The sequence below is a fragment of the Phalaenopsis equestris genome, unplaced genomic scaffold (assembly GCF_001263595.1).
Source record: "Phalaenopsis equestris unplaced genomic scaffold, ASM126359v1 Scaffold000202, whole genome shotgun sequence".
NCBI classification, from domain to species: Eukaryota; Viridiplantae; Streptophyta; class Magnoliopsida; order Asparagales; family Orchidaceae; genus Phalaenopsis; species Phalaenopsis equestris.
Window position 1 is genome coordinate 2,804,324 of NW_018164644.1, and position 13,164 is coordinate 2,817,487.

The window sequence follows — 13,164 nt, forward strand, 5'->3', positions numbered from 1 at the left end:
ATATATATAATAGACAATATTCAACAAGAAAATCTTATTTTAGCCTATGGCCCATAGAACTTTTTTTTTTCAATTAAATTTAAAAAGCTATTAATTAATCGGACACACACTATTATTGGAAAGCTTTTAATGCAGTTCGGGATATAATTCTAAATGTCTCTACTTATCTCTTGCGTTTGGCTCAGAAATTTAAAATAAACAAATTGATTAAGAGAAAAGGATAAATTATCATATTTCATCTTTCAATTATTAAGCTAGCAACTCACTAGCCCCAAAATTATTGAACATGTATTAACAAATGCAAAGATAACAAGTGTAATCCAAGTAAAAAGGCTTCTGTGCTAGCTCAAATCCAATCTAAATGCATACTGTTATATTCAACTCACGGATTGTCCTTTACGTCAAAAATATGGTGGCATTGATCTTGAAGAGATTTAATGGTTCAGAAGTGAAGAGTACGACCAAGGAGGGTTCATTGACAGAAAATCATGAGGCATACTTATTCGGCCGAGTTGACCTATCGGAGCAATGCCAGCAAGGCTAAAATTGACCAAGCCACGAGGCTGAGAAAAAGATGATTGGATAACCCAAGCCCGAGCCATTCAGCCAGACACGAGACAAAATACCATCCAAGCCAGCCATTGCTGGAAAGACGACCCAATGTAGTAGCCAACCCTTCTGCAGAACCAATCCAAAGGAAGATTTAGTTTCATAGTATCTCTAACCATCCAAAGGACGCACCATAACTTTCTTATCAGGGACTAAGGATTGACAGCCATGCTCTGTCAGCTGGCCGGTCCATACCTTTAAAGCAGGGGCAAATATATAACACCATTATTTTGTATCCTCTTCTTTATAAGTCTATATGAGTAGCACATAAAATCTTTGCTAAAGTTAGCGCACAACTCATCATTCACATTAGATGAACCAATTAATAATTAATAATGCCAACTATTATTAGGAATACTTCTTATCTCACTTGTAGACGTTTTAAATAGAGACGGAAATTTTGTTTCTTGAGATACAAAAGTAATTAATATTAATATATGGGTGCGGTCATTAAAATCATGTGAGCAAAGGGTGTGGTGAGCGACAGCTACGCCTAACAAACAGATTCAATTTTTGAAAATCAGAGGTGAAGCCAAAAGATGAGCCCAATTAATAAGTCCTCCGCATCTACGACATTGGAGTGTTCCTTTGAAACAGCCAACCACTGGTGGCCCTCACCATTGCTTGCCCATCCCCATTTATTTTACACTCTCTAAATAATGAGATCAGTTTGATTTCATATTTTTCTATATATATATATATATATACACACACAAATAATTATAACAATGTACAATAAAAATACTATTGAATGGATCTCTAGCAGATGGCTCAGAATGGGGCATGTTTTGCCCGATAGACCTCTACGAGAAGAGACAAAGGTACTTGAAGAACGACCAAGCAATAGCGAGCGACCAGTCAGAAATTGGTAGATTGGACCCAATGGTCGACCAATCCAGTTGCCAACTGAGCCAGAGATCGCTCAAGTCGAGGCCTCCTGACAAAAAGATAACTCATCAGATATTCATCAACTATAAATCAAAAACTGATCGATTGGGGTTCAATCGATTAAATTATATTTAAAAATGAATGAACAAAAGTTATTATATGAGCCCCCAGTCACCCTCATGGGTAAGTCCGGCCTCACTACCGATAAACTGGCCAGAGGGAGATTCGAACTCGTGACCTGAGAGGACTTACAACCTTCAAAGAAGCTGCTCTACTAATAGGTCACGGTTGATTGTACAATTTATGTATATATATATATATATATATATCAATACATTTATATTAAAGCTCCAGAGAAGTAAATTTAAATTATAAAAAGTAAAGGAATCATGTCACACTTGAACACAAGATTCAATACAAACAAGTGGCAATTACTTGCTTCCTTCCACATGTCTTCCACCGCTTCTACGATTTGATTTAGTGCAAAAAAATAATGGCCACATCAGCGTTCATTTGATCAATAATTGTTGGTGCATCCATATCATGTGGGTCTCCTTCTATGTCAATATCTCGTGTATCATAAGCCTACAAACGAGCACTCCACATTTTTTTATTTACTGCAAAATATACATTTATGTGCCTGTCATTGAAAAATCATACACATTTGAAAATTTAATGGACTATCCAATTGGTAAATATGGGCATGCCCCAACTAATTATTTGAAATTGAACAAAATATTTTTTATCTTTTTTATTTATTTATTAAAACTTATATATCTATAAGAAACTTAGTAATTAAGTAAAAATATTTTTTTTTTTTGTGAAAATTTATATTTATAATACTTTGGTATCATAAATTTATTCATTAAAAAAATTGTATTTGGTTCTTAAAATATAAGTAATAATTATATTTTTAATATGATGTTAATGAATCACATATTATTGATATAAATACAAAGATATGTAGAAAAATATAAATAGATAAGAATTACATGATATATATGTAAATGACAGAATCACCTAACTCGGAACCAAAATTTCCATAGTAAGGTTAAACACCCCCGCTCCCAAACTAACTACTACTTAACCAATTGGTTGGCTAACCCCGGTCCGGCTTCCTTTACCTTCCGCTCCCCGTGTTTGCGATTTCGAGGATAAGAAGGCTTGTCCATCGGGGACTCATTCAGTGTTCCTCGTCGTCCTCCTCCACGCCACTTTCTCCTTCGATGAGCGCGCACGGGAGAGCAGGAAGACAGTAAGACGACCTCGAGGCTTAAAAAAGCTCTCTTTTTTTCCCCTTGGCATCTGGCGGGGCTCTGTTTTCTTCCTTGTATTCGCATCTCCTTTATTTTTTAGAGCGGTGATGGCCGTGCAAGCGCAATACCCTGCGAACTTTCTGCTTCATAGAAGGTAAAGGAACAGTTTTGATCGACCCCGGCTCCTTCTTCTTCATATCGTTTGTTATTAGTTTCTTTCGGGACTGAGTGGTTTATGGATTTGGGGTGCAGAGGGGAGACGGAGAGGAGCAACAAGGAGATGGAAGCGAACTTGCCACCTCCTCTTCTCGAGCAATCTCTTGCTTACTTCTCGAGCAATGAAGGTATTGAGCTTTTCTCCTTTTTTGTTTATTTGCATGGAAACTTTTAGTTGAGGAGAGGAGAAATGATGGTGCAGGCAATGTGAATCTGAGGAAAAGGGGAAGAGAGTCGGCGATGGCTGCGCCGGTGGCCGTGGCATCACCGCAGCAGCAGAACACGAGTGTCTTCTCCATGCAAGCTCCGCAGAGGGTCTTCACACACTCATTACTGGGCGTCGCGCAGCTCCAACCATCGACAAGCCTCCGCCTTGCCTTTAAAGATCAAAACCAGAGTCAGAATCAGAGAAAACAAACTGATTCCATCCTCTCCCTCTTTTCCAAAGAGTTGGCCACTGAAATTAACCAACAGAAACTTGAAATCGAGCAGTTACTCATAACTCAGGTCATACACACAAACCATCCTTTTTCTCTCATTTTCACACAAAAGAAGATATTTTTTCTGATTCGATATGGCTATTTATCTCCCTGAGCAGGGGGAGCAGCTGCGGCGAGAAATAGCGGATAAACGGCAGCATCACTACCAGATGCTCCTCGCATCAGTGGAGAAATTGTTTGGGGATAAGCTTCGAGAGAAGGAAGCCGAGGTTCAGCTCGCCGCACGTCGAACCGCCGAGCTCCAAGACAGACTCGCTCATCTCCGCACGGAGTCCATGGCTTGGCAGGCTAAGGCCATCGCGGAGCAAACGGCAGCCTCTCCAGCTGCAGCAGGCGGCCGCGGCTGCAGCGCTCGCGGGAGAGGAGTGCTCCGGGGAGTCATTCGCCGAGGATGCGGGGTCGGCCTACGTCGACCCGGACCGGTCTGAGAAACCGAACCGGTTGTGCTGGACCTGCCAAACCAGGCCGGCTTCCGTTGTTCTTCTTCCTTGTCGCCATCTCTGCGTTTGCCCCGCATGCGACTCCGTTGGGGCTGTTACTGATGGGTGCCCCGCATGCGGGGCTTTACGGACGGGAAGCCTTCAAGTTTATTTCTCATAAAACTAATAATAAAAATGAAAAAAAAAAAAGTGAATAAATTTTTTTTTTTCGGGATGCAGAAAAGAGAAAAATTCGATTTTATATGTAAATATATATATATATATATTTTAATTCATTTATTTTGTGCCGTATAAATTGGCTTAGACCTGGGTTAAGTTTGTGATTATCGAAATGCAATCAATGTCAGTACTGTGCACATGGGATCCACTAATAGCCGTTTGATCGTCAACGTACGTCTGGGAGATGTGGTCATGACGAGGACGATTGGGCTTTCCCTGGGCCGTCCGTTGTGACTGTAATGGGAGAGAAATGGGCCCATAAAAGCTCCTTTGAACCAGAGATAATTGTGGCTCAGCGTTTTAAATGGGCTTTTGTGCAATACAAAGTGGCGTTATAAGAAGAAAAAAAGAACTGATGTAATTCAAGAATAAATCCTTTACAAAGTGTGTAAGCCATTCCTATTTATAAATTACAGGATAAGAAAGGAAAAGACCTAACAACACTGAGTAACAGTAAAATAAATCGGACCGGTTCAATGTCCAGGTGGACCGGACCAGGATATACATAGGTATATTAATATTCCTTTTCAAATTGATGATCTTTGTCTAATATTTTCAATTTATTATGAAGAGACTAGAATCTGGAACTGGGAATAGATTTGATAAAGAGGTAAGCTGGTTGACTGATAGTGTTGATATGATGAAGTGGAAGAACTTTGTCTTTGGTGCATTCTCTAATATAGCACGATCAATTTTGATGTGCTTGGTGCAAATGTGGAACACCGGGTTATTGGCAAGTGAGATGGCAGAGATATTATCACAATAAAGAGGTGTAGGATCAGGAAGCGTAATTTGAAAGTCTTGGAGTAGACGTCGTAGCCAGACAATCTCTGTCGTCATTGTGGCTAAAGCTTGATAATCGGCTTCAGTAGAAAACCGAGCTATGGTAGCTTGCTTTTTAACTATCCATGAAGTAATTGTACATTCAAGAATTAGACAGAAGGCAGTAGTTGATTTCCGATCAATTGGCTCACCAGCCCAATTAGCGTTAGCACAAGTAGTGAGTTTGAGCGACTCTCTGATGATTGGTAAGCCAAGATGAGTAGTGCCCAATATCAAGGGAGGTATGGATGAGGTAAACGGAGTATGATTGGTAGGAGTCTATGCAGAAAAAGTTTGTGTTCACTGATAGGGAAATATGAGTTCATTAAATATAACATGATGAGAATTTTGGCTTTATTGGTAGAACTATACAGACATTTATAATCTTTTTGAGAAGGGGCATCATTGAGAAAAATGCATTCTTTGGATAAAGGTTTAAGTTTATGATGATGATATGGTTTAAGCCAAGGAAAGCATTGACAACCAAATGATTTTAAGTACAAATAAATTGGTTGTTTATGGAAAAAAATTTCATATGGTGATTTATATTGTAACAGTTTATTGGGTAATCGATTAATGAGATAGCATGCAGTGAATAAGGTATCAGCCAATAAATAGGTAGGTAGATAAGCATCATTTAAAAGGGTGCGAACCTTTTCCATAAGGTATCTATACTTTCGTTCGACCACACCATTTTGTTTGAGGGCATATAGACAATTATATTGGTTTTGAATGCTGAATTGAACCAGATAGATAGTAAATTGACAGTTGCAGTATTCACCTCCACCGTATGCTCTAAGGATTTTGATATGAGAGTTGAGTTGATTTCCAACAAGGCATTTAAATTCTTTAAATTTAAAGAAAGTTTTATCTTTATTCTTAAGCAAATACGCCCAAGTAAAGCGAGAAAAATCATTAATTTAAACAACATAGTATTTATAATTTTGATGAGAGGGGGTAGGAGAAGGAGTGAACATTGATCAAACATCTGAGTGAATAATTTGTAAGGGTGCAGTAGCCATAGTACAAGATTTGGAGAAACTTAATTTCCGACTTTTGGGCAAATTACATGTTGTACAGGAGGTTTTGGGGCTAATGGGAGGTAAACCAGAAGTTAGCCCTTGTTGAATGTCGCCTTCATTTCCTATGTTGTTCTCATCGTGCAGGTGGCGGAGGACACTAACAGCAAGCTCTTGTTGAAGTAAAGTGAGTATTTCTCTTGGGCCATCTTCCTGGAGGGTTCCTCCGCTGAACTCTTCTTTCCAGTGTATCCTCCCTTAACTCGTATTCTTCCTACCTATTATCCTCTATTCTCGATTCTTGGCTTCAAGATCCTGGGGTGTCTCACCTTTCTTTTCTGCCCACTCTAATTTAGCTTTATTTCTTCTTATCTACCTCACTCACGAGCACTCTCTCAAACTCTTCAATTAACATTGAGATGGCCACCAATTCAAGCAATTCTCTTCCCACTGATCTTCTGATTCTTACCCAACTGAAATTTCTGTGGGGCAATATTAAGACTTTGTCTCTACGACACTTGCCGCTAACAACCATCCCATTTGGAAGGCACCAGTGCTGAAATTATTTCCTGCCAATCGGTTCGATAGCTTTCTTGATGTTTCTTGTTGTTGTCCTAACAAATTCCTCCAAGATTCTTCAAGGCTCGATATACCCAATCCTCATTAAAGCAAATGGATCTTTATGGATCAAAATTCAAAATCTCACTCTATCATATCTCCTTAACCTTGACAATTGCGCCGAAATATGGAATACCACACTGAACGAAGACTTCAGTCCTCCAATTGATCTCCCATTCCAACATAAAAATGAACTGCAAGACCTCTCATATATCTCTTCTAATAATCCAGAAGCAAATTTACAAATTTTAACCATATAATTTTTATTTTTCACTTTGTTTTATTTTTTTTTTTTTTTTATTTATTTTTTTTTTGGAAGAGCACGTACTACATAGTTTTCTAATTAAAAAAATAATACTTTTCAAATATTTAAAATTGCAGAAACATAATTCAGTCACATCCAAGCGTGATATTTCGAGGGAAAAATTAGAGTGAAGATGAGTTTTTTATAGCAATCAGATTTATTTTGAAATTTGGTCAACATGTGTTAAATTAATTAAAATTTATATGGCACTCATTTAAGAATAAATATGTTATAAAATAGTTTCATTAAAAGTCTGACTAAGGGTCCGTTTGGGGCAGCTTATAAGTGTGGGCGGCGTTTTCAAAATGTTGTCGTACCGTTTTGTTCGCGCGTTTCACCAGCTTATCTGAAATTGCGTTTAGGTTTTTACACTAAACGCAGGCCGCGGGTCTACCACTGCTGCCGGCCAGCGGCCGCGTTTTAGGATAAACAGCTTATCCTGAAACGCACAAGCTGCCGGAAACGGTCCCTAAAAAATGTCGGCTATTTTTTGCTAATTTGAATTTATAGTATAAATAATTTAGAGCTAACCTAACTAATGCCAAAAGGCTTGTTATGAACAGAGTTTGGGCTGCATGCAAACCTCATTTTCGGCCCATTTTTTACTTTTGGGAACATTCCAAAAACCAACAAGGGCCCAAAAACAGTGCAATCTAAAGGTATTTTGATGGATTGAACGCATCTAAGAAGTTTATTTGTATATCTTTTAGGAGGTGACCGTTTTATGAGCATCTCTTATTTCTTAGACAATCATATGCTTACTAGACATAGTTTAGTTCTTTATTAAAATATTTTTCATTAAAAATATAAAGCATGTACAATGAGCCCCTACATATTTTAAATTTTGATGTTTTTTTTTTATATTTATTTTTATTTCCTAGTAGAAAAATAATATGTTGAAAATATTTTTTCTTTCTTAATTTGAGCTTCACTCTGTCCGAAAAATAAAATATGATATGATATCTTGTGAATGGATGTAAAATTTTAGTATCATGATTGTTTTATCATTATGCTACCAAAACTTATATTGAGTACAATCATAGAAAATATATGATATAACATTATTTATATTTTAGTAATTAAAGTCATTAATATATGATCAATTAATGGTCACTTGAATCAAACCACGTTAGCTTATACGTTCTAGTTGCCACAGTACCACGGATAATTACTTCATACGGACAGCGCATACAAAGATGCATGCTCTGTCTGATCTCGATCGTCGATCACAACAAAACTGTATTTCGGTGGGCCCCATTTAAAAAAACAAAAATGTTGTGATTGATGGCCGAGATCTGTCCGTTTGAAATAATTTCTCTCGTACCACGCGATTTCCTTTGATTGAAAGAAGTGAGAATAGATGTAGCGAGAGATCAATCGAGAGAGGGCAGAAATTATAAATTTCATTTTTTGCCATTATGACTTTCATTTAATAATGATATTTGTGAACATTCTAATAATTTTGTCAGTTTTAAATAAATATAATCTTTTCTGTGGCATTGAAATTTAAAAGTATAATAAGAGATTAGAAGATCATGAACTAACTGAATCAAACCACATTAGCTTGTACGTTCTAGTTATCATTGCCACATTATTCCCTTTGATTGAAAGAAATGAAAAAATATGAAATGAGAGATCAATTGAGAGATGGTGGAAATTATAATTTTCATATTAGGTTCCAATCTAGGCTCTTTGATGATAATTTTCATACTTATGATAATCTTTAGTTTTTATACAAAAAATGCACTTCAACCAACAATATAAGACTTGCCTCATGTTGAGACTTGAACCTTATTTAGGGTTCTATTGCTAAAAAGATAATATTGAAGAGCTTTAGGGGTAATACCCTTTTTAAGTCTATTTTATGAATGTACATATTAAGTTTTCAACAATTTTTTCTACATGGTATCAGCGGCTAGCCGTCACAGCCATTTCTTCCAAAAATGAAAGAGTAAAAGTGTATATCAAAATATCTCAACACAAATCTTAAAGAGATCGAATGCATGATAGAAAATATGATGTGGCACCATGGGACCCACCAGACAATCTAAAAGTTCTTGTTTGGTCGGCCGGCTTCTACGAGCAGAGAGGAAAATAATCCTCATAGGAATAGAATTTGACCACCCTCCTAAATTCCACTGGCGCAATACTCATGCAGACGAATATGCCTGTGTTTCTCCAACCTAGCCGTGCGTGATGGAAATCGCTTGGACCTAAAGCGGTTGGTCAGAGCATCACGGCCCATCCTTTTGGACATAACTATCAAGAAATAGCCCAACCAATCATTTCCTTGGCCCACACTACATGAGCACTCAGTCTAAAAAGACAAGCAGAAGCCATTGGAAGCTCCCGACCCTATACGGTCTGACGTCATTTCAGGCTCTCGACTCTATATTTGTGTATTGGCTAAAATGTCTTTGTTATTATTTTCTTTATGGGTACAGAATGTAATTACACACCTCTCATTCTTAAGAATAGAGGTTCATTTCATGAATAAAAGTTATGTGATTTTATTGTTCATTAACAAGCATTAACAAGGTCTATGTTCCTCTCTCTCTCTCTCTCTTTCTCTCTTTTGTGCTCTATTCCTTAGGCATGCGGCATACACCACGTGTTGTGAAGCACGTACTGTTCATACAAATATACACAGCGTATTAGTAGTACCAAGATTGAAGTCTGATTGTCGATCCCTCTGGGAACGAGGAAAACTCAATTCAAAAAGAGTTCTAGTTTACAATTGTTAGCCCTAGCCTGAAGGTTTGAACCTTCAAAGTTTAAAAAAAGTTCTTACCCTAATTTTTGAAATTTAACAAAACCTAAGTTTTAAACATTGCAAAGAAAGTATTGATGATTAAGTTATGTGACAAAATTTCTCTTTTGAAATGGTTATGTAGGGACTCAAGCATAGCAATTGATTCGAAAGTAGGTGTCAAACAAGAGTAAACCATCTTATCTCTTTCCATAAGTTTAAGAAATATTGATGATTCATCTGTTTAGTTCCCTAAAATCAAATGAAAAGTCCAATACAATCTCGCTCAATTCGCACGAATTCAAAAGATATATTCCTATTCCAATGTCTTCATGTGGATAACTTAATTGTTCCTTATAGATTCCTCCTGAAATACAATAATCACAATCAATTTTAACAAATTAACAGGTCAAGTTAAACTTCAATGAGTTCCTAAGTTATTCAAACACCATTTATAAAATTCACACAATAATCGCACCAAATTGCCAATTCTGTATCCCTACACTTATCCCTACACTTCCACACACTTCCACAACAAAGGAGAATAGAAAATCTACTCACTAAGCATGCCAAATTTCATCAACAACATTGTATTAAAACAAACGTACATGGTATGCTTATCTCCTTAAATACAGAAACTTCAGAAAAATTACAAGCACACTTACAATCCCTCAATCTCACAAACACTCTTTGATCTAGCTTTGAAACTCCTTATCTTCTTGCACGTTAGGTGGCCTTCACCTCCAGAACTCCTCTCTTAGCAATTAACAGAAGAAAAATGGTGGAAAAGCCTTCCAAAACCATCTTCAAGCCTTATAAACTTCTTCCCTTTAATTCAAATCCTAAACTGCCAAAAATGTCAATTTCAGGTTCGGGTGCCTAGGTGCCCAGGTCTACCGCTTAGGCGCCACACACTTCAATTTTTTATACAAAGTACAGGCGCCATGGCGTCAGTTGCAGTGCTTAGGCACCCAATATGCAGCGCAAACTTTATATATGTTCGGGATTTCTACTCCATTTGAGAGGGAACTGGTGCCTAAGGGCCAAACGTAGGCGCCTAGGGCCCAAGTGGCAAGATTTTCTCCAATCTCCAATTTGATCCATTTTGATTCTTGTTTGTCCATTTTCTAGCTAATACCTATAAAAACAACAAAAAATCTTGCTCAAATTGCAGTATTATCACATAAAATAGAAAAATACAAGTATTAACAAGTGCAAAATTATCAATACATCAAAATCCCTCAAACTTATACATTATTTATCCCCAAGTAACAACAAAAATAAGCATTTGATCTTGTTGTACATAATATATATGAATTTTTGTAAGTCCTCACCTACAATCAAACTTCCAAAGAGACGGAATTGGTATAAAAAAGTCTCTATTGAATTATTCTGAAAAATGTGCTTAAAGAAACTTTAAACTTCTTCAAATATTATTTAATCTCATATTCACATCAAGAGATTTAATAACAACTAAGCTAATACAGTCTAGATGCCAAATTCTAAAAATAGGTGATTTGCTAATAATTTATAAACAAGTAAACATAATTAATTTAAAGATTGTTATAGAGTTCTCAATTTTAAAAAAATAATAGTAAGACCAATTTTTGTTAAGACTTCTTCTCAAGCATCTCCTCGATGTTTTTCAATAATAAACTTTTTTTTTCTTTTCTATAGAATGAATATTTTCAATCCCATTCTTTTTTTAGATAAATCTTTTTTTTTTCATTCACATCGTAGAGGATTACTATATCTAGATTAACCGTTTGATGACTTTGAATTTTACTACAATCCTCTTAAACTAAACTACTCCAACAACCTCTTTTATAATTCAAGATTTATAATCTATGAATTATTAACATAAATTCAAATAAGATAGAGAATAAATCTTCAAAAATATACAAATCTTCCTACAATTAACTTACCTTTTAACCAAATCTTCTAGAAAATTAAATATTTAAATTAAATAATCATTTGTTGAATTGTAAAGATCATTCTGCATCTCGTTCTGTTTAATTTAAAAAGAGTCTAATTGTTATATAACTATGTACCTTCTTATATAATAATTATTGTGGTTCCAAATTCAATCCACTCTACTTATGTCAACAAGCATCAACTTATAATGTTTTGTTTACAAAGGAACAAATACTAACAACATTCATCCCCGCAAATTTAATCATAAGTAATTACAAAAATAAAACAAGATGAAAAACATATAAAACAATTACAACAATAATACCCATGAAATCTATAATTGTCATTACTTCAACAAAAATGTATATAAATACAGACAATATCAATAACACAAAAATACTTCAGCACATAAACTAAAAATACATAAAGGAGTTCAAATTAATTACAAGAGTTAAAATTCAATAATAATACAAATAAAAATTCCCATCATAGATCAACATGACATATTAAAATAATAACATAAATCAAGATCGTCAAAAACAAATTAAATAGTATGAATGGCAGAAAAGTGAACAAAATCATCCAAGCTGCAATCAAATCAACCATCCCCTGCATCTCCACTTTCTTCTTCTTCTCCTTCTTCATCTCCTTCTTCCTACCGGCCTTCTTCCATAGGATGGCGGGTTTTCTCATAAGGCATATAAGGTGAGTAAGCAGAAAAAATAATTGGATTCTCCTCTCCTAGCCACTAGTTTCTCCTATACATTTCTAACTGAGCTGCCTAAAAATTGTCAATCTAATCGAATTAGCATTGGTTCTGTCTGTCTATTTGTGCAACCCTATCCATCAAATCATATAATTCTACCTAAATAATCGCAGTGTCATCCTCTAGTCTATCTAGCCGCCCAGCAATTGAAGCCATAGAAGTTGATAGGCGAGGCTTACAGGTAGAAGAAAAAGGTAGGAACTCTATCCTCCTCCAAATACCTCATGTCGACAATACACCCCAATATTTCGTTTAGTACTAGGTTTCAGGGGTTGGAGCTACGCCACCCAACTCTCATAAACAACACCAGAATTTTGCCATAAAGCAAAAACAGTGGAAGGGAGACCAAGACTAATAATAGACTAGAGGATGACACTGCGATTATTTAGGCAGAATTATATGATTTCATGGGCGAGGCTTACAGGTAGAAGAAAAAGGTAGGGAGGAACTCTATCCTCCTCCAAATACCTCATGTCGACTATACACCCCAATATTTTGTTTAGTACTAGGTTTCGGGGGTTGGAGCTACACCACCCAACTCTCATAAACAACACTAGAATTTTGGCATAAAGCAAAAACACCCCTAATTGTCATATTTTAAATGGAATGATTGATAAAGGGATCGTACATCAATGGATTTTACATATTGAATACAAAAATTCAATGCAGCCCTATCCCCAGTCACCTCACTCAAATTCGTCGAGGGAAGAAGCTTGACAGATATGAAATAATGTCAAGCCTTTGAAACAACAGTCAAAGCTTATGAAGGGAAATTAATTTTTTTATCATTTCTAACCTTCCAAGCTCCCTTCCCACAAGTCAAAAAGTTGATAATTTCAACCAA

At 36.2% G+C, this 13,164-nt stretch overlaps 1 protein-coding gene across 1 annotated transcript; it reads left to right on the forward strand.

Moving 5' to 3' along the window:
* Positions 1–2,857: 2,857 nt before the first annotated feature.
* Positions 2,858–3,897, forward strand: LOC110022713. Its single transcript, XM_020721786.1, has 4 exons — positions 2,858–2,907; positions 3,006–3,097; positions 3,172–3,476; positions 3,568–3,897. Exons 1-4 carry the CDS (start codon positions 2,861–2,863, stop codon positions 3,895–3,897), a joined length of 774 nt encoding a protein of 257 aa, XP_020577445.1. The 5' UTR covers positions 2,858–2,860.
* Positions 3,898–13,164: the final 9,267 nt, after the last annotated feature.